Source organism: Nannospalax galili, unplaced genomic scaffold, assembly GCF_000622305.1.
Source record: "Nannospalax galili isolate Female #2095 unplaced genomic scaffold, S.galili_v1.0 scaffold312, whole genome shotgun sequence".
Taxonomy (NCBI): Eukaryota; Metazoa; Chordata; class Mammalia; order Rodentia; family Spalacidae; genus Nannospalax; species Nannospalax galili.
Window position 1 is genome coordinate 7,979,325 of NW_008335967.1, and position 14,072 is coordinate 7,993,396.

General features: G+C 41.1%; 1 protein-coding gene across 3 annotated transcripts in view; it reads right to left on the minus strand.

Moving 5' to 3' along the window:
- Positions 1 to 14,072, minus strand: part of Magi2 (membrane associated guanylate kinase, WW and PDZ domain containing 2) — a 1,650,859-nt gene that overhangs the window by 151,934 nt on the left and 1,484,853 nt on the right. For all 3 annotated transcript variants that reach the window (XM_029562367.1, XM_008830783.3, XM_008830782.3), the window contains 2 exons: positions 12,509 to 12,701; positions 5,077 to 5,325 (listed from right to left, as the gene is read on the minus strand). In XM_029562367.1, coding sequence (XP_029418227.1) covers positions 5,077 to 5,325; positions 12,509 to 12,701 — 442 coding nt within the window. The remainder of the gene's footprint in view (positions 1 to 5,076; positions 5,326 to 12,508; positions 12,702 to 14,072) is intronic.

Sequence of the window (14,072 nt, forward strand, 5' to 3'; positions counted from 1 at the left end):
TGGGTCTTAGGGAAAAGTCACCAATGAACAGGTCCAAACTCTGGCCCATGCCAGAAAAAGTGCATAAGTGGAAATATCAGTAAACAGCTGAGAGACTGCTGAGGAGTCACCAGCTTGCTGGCCACAGATACACTTAAGGATAAAGACAGAAAACCAAGTTAGCACCAGGAGAAAAACGCAAAGAGAAAAGGATGGAAATGATTGCTCTCTCTTGTTTATGTCCTGAATGGGCTGACATCATAGCTTGCTATTGGGTCTATATCTAAATTTTTAAATTCAGTCAACAATCTCCACTACCAAAGTCCAAACTTTTTATGTATGCCTGCCCAGTAAATTCCAATATAGCTTTCCTGACAAATTGAAGAAAAGGGATAGATTAAGGGTCACTTTCATTTCATCTCTTGGACTGAAGCCCTTCTTAGAAACCTCTGATGGGACAGCAGGTTTGATGGGGAAGTAGGAAGAACCTGTAAGGACAGTTCAAAGTAGGCAATAAAACCTGGATAGCAAGACTCAGAGGCCTTGCTTCAGGGATGGTCAAGGCAAGCCCATCAACCCGCTGTACATAGCCACTTGGGCTCACTAGAAGGAAGTTGGTCACTGGGGATGTACCCAAAAGGGGATTTTGGGAGCCTGCACCCCCCACCCCACTTCTTTCTTTTGTGTCCCAGTTGCTGTGAGGTGAACGGATTTTCTCCATCACATACCTCTGCCATGATGCTGCTCCTCACCTGACGCTCCAAAACAATAGCGCCCAGGACTGTGGACTAAAAACTCTGAAACTAGGAGCCAGGACAAATCTTTCCTCTTAAGTTGATTTTTTCAGGTACTTTGTCATAATAACAGAAAACTGACACATTTGTATGTACATAGAACTTCATAATTCTTTTTAAGAATTTGAAATATAATTGTCTATTTTAGTTCACCCTTAACTTGAATTCAGGTCTAGAACTGACATTGTTTTCCATTGGACCTAATTATGATACCCGAAAACATATCGAATACTTTTCAATAATGGGACACAAATGCTCAGTTTGCTGTCTAATTTTACTTTAAATCAAGAAGGATATTTCTGCACTAGAGATAACAAGCATTAAGATCTGTTCAGTTCTAAGTGATGGGTGGCCTTCTGGGTCACCAGCCTTGAAGGGAAGAAATTTGCTCATTCATCACATTCATTAATACAAAGAATGTTCCTTCCTTATGTTTTGGGAAACTAACATTAAATTTAATTAATTAATTAATTTTGGATGAACTAATATTTTAAAAAGACTATTTAAGGCTTTGATATGAAACCCTACTAAATGCCTGGCAACCAATAAGCCAGAAACCCTACCCCAGCATTTCCTAACTAATTGAACATCTCTGGACCCTGGCAAAGTTGTCTGGGCTGAAGAAGCTGTGGAAGGGATCTCTATCCGCAGGGAAGTGAAGCTTAAATTTGGGTTCTTCATTTTTCCTCTCCACACTGATAATATTCAATGGTGACATAATGCTTGCAGGGAGATTTTAAAAAGGTATGGCTTTAAGTTTGATAATTTCCATCACTCTGACAGTTTCCTGGTTTGTAGATTCTGGAAAGCAGAACTTGGAATTCTAGCCTAAAGCTTCCTGCAAAGATTCAGCCGGATAGGCTGGGGTACCACTGCTCTATCTGCCTGACTGCAGACACAGGCTGCAGGTGGGCAGGTAGCTGTAAAATCTATGTTCTCATGTTGACACACGGGGAAGAGGTGCTGCCCTTCAAGATACTGCCTAGATTTAGCTCCCCTGGGAGAGTGGGTGGCTTTGCTAACTGCTGGCTGACAGTCAGTGTGAACTCTGTGTTGCCTAAGAGTGAGCTGGTGTACCAAAAGAGGTTCCTAACAAGAACAGTCGTTCACACAGCAGCAACAATATATTTCATGCTTACTTGGAGTCATGGCTGTTTGCAACATATCCGTGTATGAATTTCTTTAACTTTTACTGCATCCCATGACAGAGGAATGAAAATGAAGGTTGCTTTATGATTAAGGAAGCTGAGATCCAAAGAGGCCATGCAACTTCCTCAAGGTCAGTGACAGAGTCAGCTTTCCAAGTGACAGTCAGCTTTCCAAGCCAGGCAGTCTGGCGTAGCACCTGAGTGGTTAACCCCTTGCCATCCTCTTGCCTATATCTAATGATCCTCTTATCAAATGCACAATGGCCCTGTCCACTAATGAAAAATCTTCAGTAGCCACATCAAACAAATAACACAATGAATTGCTTATGACCTTTGGGCTGTGGTAAGATATGAAGAGAAAAACACCACAAGGGAAGGATATGAGGAGTGACTGTGACCTGGAAGCATCTGATAGCATGACCTTGTCCCAGACACTGAGAGCCACCACCTTTGCTATCTTCACAATGGCTATGGATATGAGGCTCAAGGATTGCTCTTCCCCAAGCAAAAGGCTTTTAGCATTTTTTTTTCTGAAATTAGAGATCAAAATTATTATAGAGGTTAAATAGGAAAGAGCATCAGCTCCAGGAAACTTTAGGTGCAGGCTGTAAATTATATACTATAAATGCCACATGTTATCAGTGTAAGAGTTGCATTTGGCACAGAGCAAATGTGGCAACCTGTGTTTCGAACTCCTCAAACTGAAATGAAATAAAGATGTGAAAAGAAGCAGCCAAGAGGCCTCATTCACTAGCAGGATACATTCATACACTCCTGGGTGATGCAAAATGATCCCCTTTTGTAAGTGGTTAGAATTACTTTTTGAAGTCAACGTGATATCACTCAGTAGGCTGCAAAACTCACATATTAATTGCAAGCATTAGCACCTGTTGTTTTCCCAAACCTACTTTGCATGGATTCTATTTGCAATAGAAAAAGCACATGCATACATTTCCTTACACAATTAGGAAGAAACCTGTCATGCTTTAAATAAAGCTGAGACCGAAAATATGTAACATTTTTATGGTGGTAGTATGCTTTTTATTTTTGTTCCAGTCCTCTAGGTATTCTGCCCCAATAAACATTTTGAATGACTAGAATCGCTGCAAAAGCTCTCTGTGAACATTTCCCCAAAGTGTAAGTTATTGGGAGTCTGTTTATATAATTCATGAAAATCCTCAGTTTTGTGTCCTTTTAATCTTGGTGAATCCATCGTACTGACAGAATTCTACTTTTAGTCTATGCTTAAAGATTGGATTTATTCCTTCAGCTTATCGGGAAGAAAAAGAGAAATGAAACTGTGTTTTCAGATGCATGCAATTTGGCTTTTGCACATATTTGCTGAGGTTTAATGCTTCTGTAGTTCTCGCTCTTGAATTTGTTAAGGCTCATGCTAAACAGGGCAGATCTGTCCATGTGGTTCTGGTGGGTTTTGATAAAATTAATCTTATCATAGAAGCTCTTATTCATTCCTGATAATTTGAGTTTTATAGTACTGCTTGACATACCTTCCCACGTCACATGTACTGGAAATCAAAATTTATAAGAATTTTACGAAGTCAACATGAGTAAACTATTATTATTACTTGAATACTTCTGTATTTGAGTGAAATATATCCCTAGCACTTGAACATGAAAAATGGCAAGTTCTCCTGTCCCTAATTTTGTACTCTGCTTGTTTGCTGTGGGCTGGAAGTGCTGAGACACTGCTGTAGAGAGAAAACCGAGGAGGCCTGGAGTCTACAGCAGCAGGATAGGGAGGAATGCAGCCTGGTGCCTGTTGTGTAGACTCGTGGAACTTTAACATTGGAGGATCTGCAGAACTGAAGGCCATCTACTTCTCCCTTATCCATTACTACCACCTCAGGGGTGCCTAGCCTCTCTGTCACAGGGGTCTGTTTTTTTTCCTTTTCTTTTTTGGTCTTTTTGAGACAGTAGCCCCAGTTGACCTGGAGCTCACTATGTAGACCAGACTGGATCTCACAGAGATTTACCTGCCTCTGCCTCCTGAGTGCTGAGATTAAGGGTGAGCGCCACTATGCCTGGCACAGGGGGCTGTTTTAATGGCCTCCTGACTGTCTTACATTTTCAGTTTTGCTTCCTTCCACTCCCATTTCATTTTCTACAAGCATCTATAAAAAGAAGTCAGCTTTCAAGTCCACTGCTTAAAACCTTCCAATACTTTCCTGGCACTTAGGGTACAATACAGATTTCCTAGAGTGTATGTGAAGCCCGCTTCTCCTGGCTTCTGCTGACTTCCATGTCCCAGGCTTGGCCACTCTCCCTTGCTCACTGTAACACAGCACAATGGGCTTCTGCATAGTTCTTTTTTATAATTAATATTTTATTTATTATTGTATGTGTATGAGTGTATTGTCTGCATGTATGTGAGTGCACCCGTGTCATGCAATGCCACGGAGGTCAGAAAAAGGCTCCAGATTCACCTGGGACTGGAGTTAGGATGGTTTGTAGCTGCCATGTGGGTGCTGGGAATCGAACCTGGGTCTTCTGCAAGAGCAATCAGTGCTCTTAAGCACTGACCCATCACCTGTGGAAGTCAGAAGAGGGCATCGAATTCCTCTAGAACTAGATTGTTAGCTGCCATGTGGGTGCTGGCAATCAAATCCAGGTCCTCTGCAAGAGCAGTCAGTGCTCTTAACTGCTGAGCCATTTCTCCAGCCCCAATCTGCATATTTCTTGAATGCTGAGCTCCTTCTCATCCAAAGGCTGCTGGCTGGACAATTTTCCCCCAGGTTTTACACCTCTGGTTTATTCTACAGAACAGCTCTCAATCAGAAGAGAAGCATTCCTTGAGCAGCCCATGAAAAGGAGCATGCCTCCTCTTACAACAACATTACCACATCACTCTCTTTTATTTTCCTCCATGTACAAATAAAATGAACGTTTTTTTTGGTGCCGTGGCGTTGGGGAGCATTTGTTGCAGCCTTGCACCCTTCTTGAACCCAAGGTAGGCCACATTTGCCTAGTCAGCATTAAGAATGGTTTAGGTTTCTCTGTGCCCATAACCTGAAACTTTTTTAGGCCACTTAGTAAGTCCAATCCATTCTCCGATCTATTTGTCTGGTTATCATCTCTACCTTAAAACAAATAAAAACAAAACCCCTTATTAGAATGTAGATAAACCATCCACTTACTTATAGTGGCTCCAGACTCAGGCCTGTTCAGGGAACTGATGATGACAAAGCCGAAGCCTTCGTTTTCTTTGCGGTGAATGACCACATCACTTGTCTGCAGGCTGTGGGAGGTGAAGCCTTCAGGGGGTGAGGCATTGCTACTGGGGGCAGCATGGTTGCTGTTGGTGTAGTTTGCGTAGTCACTGCGTGGAGAGCTGTGGTGGGTTGATACAGAGCCTGGACTCCTTCCATTCTCTGGGCAGGGCTCCCCTGAAATGCATATCATGGTACACAGGAACTCAATTATTTAGCAAAGGTCTTGGATGAGTGCTTCTTAAGAAGTAGACACTAAGAGTGACTAGCTATTCTTTCCTTGAGACATGCAGGCTAGCTATGGCGTCTACCAGGTTGGCATCCGGTTTTAGCCTTTGTATAGAGCATAGAGAATGCCCCTCATCAGCCTCCTCTGAACTGGTACTTGTCTATGCCTATCTTTTGTTATGACCACAGGTTCCAGTGACAGTATCTACTTTTACATACTGAGTTTCTTAGTTACATAATAACCATCTACAAATGACAGCAAAGCAAGCAGAGTCTAAAACAGTACAGTGCATATGACTCATTGAAAGAACTTATAAAAGCAGGGCTGGAGAGGGAGCTCAGTGGTTAAAGCACTTGCTGTGTTTGAATCCCCAGAATCCACATAAAGCCAGACCCTGCAGTGTGCTTCTGTAATCTCAGTAATCTTATGTGGAGGTGGGGACGGGGGAAGAGACTGGAGATCCCTGGAAGCTTGAGGGGCAGCTAGTCAGGAGTACACAAGAGTGACAACTAAAAGGCACTGCCTCAAACAAGGTGGAAGGCAAGAACCTAAGCCAGAGGCCGTCCCCTGACCTCTGACCTCCTCAAGCATGCCATGGTACTTGTGTGTCTGTATTACACACACACACACACACACACACACACACACACACACACAAACAGGCATACACACAGATATTTTTAAACTTATAAAAAGTGCCCCTCTTCAGTGCCCACTCACAGAGGATTATTATTTTTTCTCAGTAGGTCCAGGGAAGAAAAGGCATTTGAATCTAGATCAAATTTGAAGGTCTTTCAGAAATGCTGCTGAGCCTGTAAGAAATGCTGCTAAGCCTGAACCCAGGGGATGTCCAAATAATATGAGCTACCATCATTTGTTTTAAAGAGCCACAGTTCTGTCTTATGACATTCAACTACCCTAGAAGTGTTAACTCACTCCGTGAAGGTGGGAATACACTTCTTACACATTGTCTGCTTATCATTTTGTATGCCAGCAATATCTTAATAAAGTAGTTTGAAGAATAAACAAATAAACTGGGATTGTCATTGAAAAAATAGTTTGCTCGTTTGTAAAATCAAATCTAATAATATCAGGCTGAGGAATTATGAATTTTGAATCTCAATAGAGGTGTTTGAGGTCTTGCTCACATTCCATATTACAAAATCAACTCTATTGTTAATAAGGTCAACCAAGTCAAAACCACAAGGAAGCAAGCATATTTATGTGGCAGTCTGACTGGAATTTGGGAGCCAAGAGAAGCCGGTTTTTGAAATGCAAGTTGGTCTTTCATCTAGAAAGGATTTTGTCATTTTAACTTAATACTTAGGTGTTATGACTGAAATAATGGAAGCAGGCTCCTAGAATACTGTGGTTAGAAACAAGACTGTTTCATTTCATCTTAAAATTTAATTAGGCATTAAAAGATGTTTATACAACAGAGGAATAATAAGATAGAAAATGAGGACAGTCAATATCTGGAGACTGTCTAGATATTGACTCTTTTAAAATTTTTTATTTATTATTTTTATTTTATGTGTATGTGTGTATTGCCTGCATGTAGGTAAGTGCACCCGTGTTGTGCAATGCCCACTGAGGTCAGAAGAGGCTGTTGGATCCCCTGGGGCTGGAGTTATGGACAGTTGTTAGCTGCCATGTGGGTGCTGGGATTCAAACCCGGTTCTTCTGCAAGAATAACTAGTGTTCAACCATTGAGCCATCTCTCCAGCTCCAGATATTGACTCTTATTTAGAACATTGGGAAGTGTCTCATATGGCAAGTTAATACTAATTGGTAAAAGTTCCAAGGAAGGCTCTTAACTTCATAAGATGCAGCTCCTGCCTTGCTATGGTGTCTATTTGGAATTCAAATGTCAACTGATGGCCTTATCCCCAGTCTGTGATACTATTGGGAGGTAGTAGAAACAGTAAGATGTGGGCCTTTTAGTCACTGGGAGTGTTCCCTGAAAGAGGAACATGGAACCCCAGCCCTCTCTCTTCCCCCCTTTTTTTTTCGTTCACTAGCTGTGATGTGTATGACATTTTTCTATGTGCTTCTTCCACAATATACTGCTGTAGACCCAAAGCAATAGGACTACTGGGCCACAACTAAGAACCAAAATAAACTCTTCCTTTAAAATTAAAGAAAATAATTGCAAATTAAATTACCAAATAAATGAATAAATGCAGAAAAAATCATTTTAAAAGGTCATTGGGGGGGTGGAAGTGAGTTAGGGAATAACTAGAACACTACCTTTTAGTGTTTTGTAATTATAGAAGAAATGAAACCCAAGGTACTGCTACCATGATTTGATAAACTTGATGCTTCTCTTTAAGATCTAATTAGGTTTTAATACAAAAACCACTTTTCATTTGTAAGAAATGTACTGAGGTCATAAAAGAACAAAATGTCAATGTCAAAGCTCTTCCTTCCTTCAAACTAGAATTTAACATTTCTGCCTATAAAATATACCCGCCTTGGTGGAAAACAAGCTCCAAAGACAAGCTGTTATTGTCTTGGTGAAGCCCATGTCCTCTATCAGTCCTTGTGCAAGTTGAAAATAAAGTGATTAGAGATAGTCTGGGAGAAGAAAAACAAACAATTATTATGCCGCTGCATTAAATTGAAAATCTCCCGAGTTATTGGACCAAATCAGTAACTAAATGTCATAGGCAATGACAAGAGAGATCTCATTTTCTGGCTGTCATATTTTAAGGGAGTTGAGAGCTGTGTTTGTCAGTAAATCAGCAACAAAGAAAAATTATCTGTCTTTGCTGTAAAAGGCTGGGAGTGGTTAGACCATGGGCTCTAGAGAGAAAGTCACTTAGTCACTGTGGGTACTCCCTGGGTAACAGAATCAAACTCATCGGCAGAATACTTTTCTGTTGGATTTGGACTCCTCTTTCAAGCCCTAGAGAAAAAGCTCATTGTCTTTAATAAAATGAGAATATTTTAACTTAGGAAGTTAATTAAGAAGACTTTCAAGTTATTCCTGGGCTTTAGGTCCCTGACAATTGAAATATGGTAGCATGATAGCCTTTGAGGCATTAGCCTCAAATTCTTCCTATTCAACTGACTCTCCATCTCAATGGGAATGTTTTCTTTCCAAAAACTCGACTTGGTATAACACATCAATAGGATTGCTTTGGAATAATAAAGTAAAATGCCATAAAGTGACTCAACATCGTGTACATTAAAAAAATACTAATTTCCAGGATCCCTGATTCATTTTGGCTCATACATGCATGGCTACTCAGAATTTAGTCACTTAGCACTTACTGAAGTCAAACGCTAAATTTCTAGGTTAAAGTTGTGTTCCTATAAGCCATATACAAGAAACCATCAAGGCACTTACTGGAAGAGGGTCTTCCTTTGGGAGTGCCTGAGTGGTTGATGGTGCCTGCAGGTGAGATGGCTTGGACCAGCACATTTGCTACTGGTCAGGGACTGGTTCTCCTTTGTGTATTGCTATCTATATTTTGCATGTTAATTGTTAACACTAATTAATCGCCAATGTTTTCAACAGGGAGATTTGATAGAATTGAAGATCTCTAATTTCTCTTGAAATATTTGGCAGTTGCCAGCTGAAGCTCAGGAATAGCTGCCCTTTGTCTGGATCACCATGGCCCTGACCACTCCCCAAGGCCTCTTGCAAATAACAGATTTATTCATTTATCTATGTAAGCACTCATTAAGTGAGGAATCCACAGGGCCAGTGGGACTTGTTCAACCAAGAGCCTTCATTTCCTTTCTAGAGCTGCATACTAGGTAGCAGGACCCTCGAGTAGTCTGTCAACCAGATGAACCATACCTCTTTCCAGACTGCACCTGGACACCATGCAAGATGGCAGCATTCCAGCTGGGTGTATTTTGCTTTGAAGCATGACTGGGGCCATGATACATGTGTATGAATAGAGCTTGACACCTGGGCTGGTGAGTCTACATGACTGTGTACCAGGTCCCTCATAGTACTTCATGGGACAGGGGATATCCTAGGGTGTGGCCCTTCAAATTTTAAGAGATGGTCCACCTGCAAGCACTCATCAAAGCAGACCACTTACAGAGATCAGTGACAAATCAGGAAGGAAGGGAATGCACTTGGAATGACAAAGGGTAGGAGCCGGGACAGGGACTGCACAGGCACCAGATACAGCTAAATTTCTCATCTTGTTGCCTAGAAAAGCTTCCCTTCCTCAGCACTGGGCCAAGAATTAGAATATCCCTTGAGTATTGAAGAAAGATGCTGATAGTGTTGCGACTGACTCAAACAAGTTCTGATTAAGCCTTAAGACTTTCTTTCACATCAATCCTAGATTTACACGTTAGGGAATTCCTCAGGGACCTTTTGCACTCAAACAAACAGTGTGCTTTCAAAATAATGTGTCATTAGGTTGAACATCTCAAAATTGAGTCACCAAACACAAATATTTATACTTTCAGAATAACAGTCACTCTCTTAATGTCCTGGGTGGAGAGAGGGTGCAGAAAACAACCAAATATTGGCACTGTTTCCTCAAAACTAGTTCAAAGTATCAGATCTGTGCTTTGATTACCTAGAAAAGAAAACTGGAAGTATTGTTGACTCTTTTGCTCTTTTACTTAACAGTTTCTGGCTTTTGATGATCTAGCTTGCCATCACGTAATTGGAAATTTTGCCTTTCTGTTCTTAGCGTGTACACATATTTTATAATTTAATATTTGGAGCAGGCTATTCTGTTAGTTTAATTTTTGCCCAGAGTTATTAACCTGTCTGTTTTTCATAACATATGTGTTCTGTTTCTGTTGAATCAATTTGAAAACCAGTGCCCTCTACTTTCCCATGTGAAGCAGGGTGCTTTATGAGCCAAGGCCAGGAAAAGACTGAAGGGTGTGACCCCTATAGCCTACAGCCCCCACCCCCAGCTCTTTGTGTACTAGGTTGCTCTTCTGTGTGATAATGTAGCAACAATGTTCTTCCTCCTGTTTCTTTGCTTCTGCTAAGCTGATTGCTCATTTCAGCTCTGGACCACCCCATCATAAGCTGGGCTTGCACCTCCCACTGCCTTGCTCATGACAGCACAATAATAAAAAGGATAACACTCTTTGAGATGGCATCTCCACTGTCATATCTATTTGGAGTTGACCTTTGTCACTTTGAAGACAAGGCAGCTATGAAAAAGTTCATTTTCCTATGCCTTGTAAATCTTGTCTATTTTCAGAGTACACTGGCCTGAATTTAATCATTTTCAATACCAATGAAGCTTTCAAGGAAGACCAGGATGAATTAACACAGAATCTCTCCTAGTGCGGGTCATCTGTAGCAGAACATTTTCAAAATTTAAATGTACTTCAAATGCATTCAGAAATCTAGCAGAGTAAAGTTAGCAAGAACTTCAGCAAAGAGTGCTTTATGGGAGTCACATGACCTGCAGATTGCAGGAGTACCTCCCTCTGTGCAGCATTTGGCCCATACTCCAACAGCTTGGGTTGATTAGAACAACATTTAATTTGCAACAATCAGCTGGTGGCAAGGGGAACATGAAATTATGCTGGTGCGCTGGATTTGCACTTTGTAGTATATTTCCTTGTAAATCAGGTATCTTTTTAATTTATAGATTACAGTACATATAGCCCAGCAAACTTTATATTAAAAATCACTCTGTAGGGAGAGAGACAGTTAACTGTTAACCAAGCAAACACTGTCTCTCTCCTGGCATTTCGCTCAAGGAGAAGGTATAATTCAAGGTGTTTTATTTCTTTAGGTCAAGTGATATGTCACAGATTTCTGAAGACAAACGGTACCTCATAGCAAAACCTCCATCCAATGCAAGATATATAGCAGTCTACTTGTGAAGTCTGATGATTCGTCTGATTTGCCCTTTTAAATGATTGCCCTTGCTCAAAGTCTAGTTTCTGAGGGACTCAGAAAGAAAAAAGATATTTAGTCCATGTAATAAATCTTGTGCTTCCTATTCACAGTCTGTGACTAGCAGACGGCCTTTTAAAAAATTCCAATGTTATATGTAATAGCACATATGGAAAAATCCTTACATTAGGGAGTGACACTCGCCAATGATTGGTCTTTGAAGTCACTGGGGGTGGGGATAGTGTGTTAAAATGGAGTTGGGGGTTGAAAATAGCATGAAAAATAAACGTCGGCCTCAGAGATAAGAGTCCAACTTGGCATCATCACTAGCCCACTGGGGCCTGCTGAGCAAGCTTTTATCCTCTGAGCCTCAGTTTGCTAATCTGTAATGAGAAGTAGCTCATGTTAAGGTCCCTCCTAACTAGAAGTGAGTGTGTAGGAGGGTGGTCAAGGTGCTGAGGAGACAGGCTGGTGGGCTGCTGTGGTTTTTGCTATTGCGATTCATAAGACAAAGCAAAATCAGAGTTTAGGAAAAATCTATAATGCCAACATTATTCAATGTTCAGATTATAAAACCAGTATGGCATTTGTAATAGATATATCCTCTGGAAAAATAAATCTCTTTTGGGACTTGAGATAGTGAAGAGAAGTAAATTAGATCATATGAATATATGGGCTGACTTTTAAAAAATATGTCTTTAGTGGATTCTTTTATGAAGCCAAGAAAATAGCTATAAAGGGAATAATTAGTTCTAATTTATCTGTTTCATAAGTTTAGAGCTATATGAATTATGTTTTCTCAGAGTGAGAGCTGTATTTCCCTATATAGGGTAACAGTTTTATTGTTACCTTTTATCAGGCTCTACAGTGAAAGCTAATTTTCCATCCTGCTTTCCTTATTATGGCATAAAAATGCTGTAGTTCTTTGTTTGTAAACACAATGAGAAACCTTCTCAAAAGGCATATTTTCCATTATTATAATGTTTTTCTTATAACTAGCATCTACCAAAGAGCAGAAAGTATACATATCTTAAATCAGCCCCAAGCTTTGGTAGAAAATTTTAATGACTTCATTTAAAATGTAGGACTCAAAGACTGGATTTTTTTTTTTTTTTGTACTAGTGGTGTGAAAGCCTGCACTTTCAAAATCACAGCTACTTTTAGAATATCTAGGTTGCTTCTTTGACTATATATCACAGAAACTGATTTAAAGTTTGTGTCTAGACTGTGTCTTGCCACAGCATCTCACCACCTTTCTCCAAATTCCTGCTGCCTGCCATGGTACGTACCTCCACATAGCACCTTTCTTCTCACAGTGAGGTTAACCTGCCCATTGCGGGCTGCGTGGTGCATGAGGTCGATGACGTAGCGGTGGGTCTTGCCCGCCACTGGAATCCCATCCACGTAGACCAGCTCATCCCCAGGGTGGAGGCGGCCGTCTCTGTCCGCTGAGCCCATGGCAATGACGGCTCCAATCAAAATCTAGAGAAGCAGAGAGGAGGAGAGGGCAATCACATAAGTTTATGAGGGGCATGCGCTTGAAAAATGGACAGTGAGAGACTGGACGATTGCCCCTCCAAGAACTCTGTCCCACTGCTTATCACTTCCGGAAAAATAAATGTCTCGGACTTACTACTGGTTGCCATAAAGTCTAGGGGACACTTGGTTCTTGGCTGAGTTATCATCCGTAAGGAGAATACGAACTCAAAATAAGCTGATGCTAATTGGCTACCCCAGAGGCTACCCCTCTGCAAGGAAATAATGTGGAGATTGAGTATTGGCTCCAGTTCTTAACTCTGTAGGTCTGAATAAGGCTTGGTAAGCTCTGTGAGCCTTATTTTCCTCACCTGCAAAATGGGATAATGCTAGAACCTAGTTCATAGGGTTGCTGGGAGAATTGAAAGAGAATCTGCTGGTGGAGAGTTTTAGCTTTTTGCATGGCACATAAGAGCATGCTCAAAATATATCATTATCATGGGGAAACCATTTGCCGCCCATTATTAAACGCTGACAAAGGTTCAAAGTTCTTTTCTTAGTTGTTTGCTTTGAGATGCTAGAGGGTAAAGAGAAAACAAAACAAAAGCCATGGTTGGTTTTTCTGGCCAATCGGCTTACTCAAGTGTTCTCAGCTGGCCGGTCTACAGATCCGTGCTCTCCCGGTCAGGATTTCCTTGGAGCACTGTCCTCTGTGCAAAGAGTATCCTCAGTTCTTTTTCCCCCCTGAAATGCTTCTGTGGCATGCAGATGGCTACCATGCCAGGAAAGGAGGAGGCCGCACATCTAGGAACTGAGGAATTGTTAAAATACTCCAAACTAGTATGTGGATGAAGAGCAATGTATACGGGAACACTCAATTTAGTGTCTATAAGCAAGGCCTTTTTCTTTCTCAGAGGAAAGAAAACAGTACTAAATATTTTTAGTTCTGCTGTTTAACCTAGAAACAATTTTTCCAAGTCATGCACAACAGGTTTCCTTTTTCTTTTGTCAGTGGCTGAGCCACATGGTTCTTGAAGGCAGTGCTTTCCATCAGTCTGACAATATTAGAGGCATCACTCCAGGTTTTAAATCCTTATAAAGCTATAAAGTGATCCTTTGCTCACAAATTGATTTCTTCCAGGCACAGTAATTTCTTTCAAGTCTCAGATCTGTGGATTCCAGCTAGTTTGTAGACTGGCTCCAGCCTGATGTGCAAGTCTTCAGGCTTGGTATCAGAATGCACTTCCTTGAACTTGGTCATGTTGTTCATGTGGCCTGTCAACATGACAACTGGATCTGAATGCCTAGGACTTCTCAGGTACAGGAAACATTACAGCTTGAAGGATTTCCCACAGCTGGCACATTGCATAGCTACCT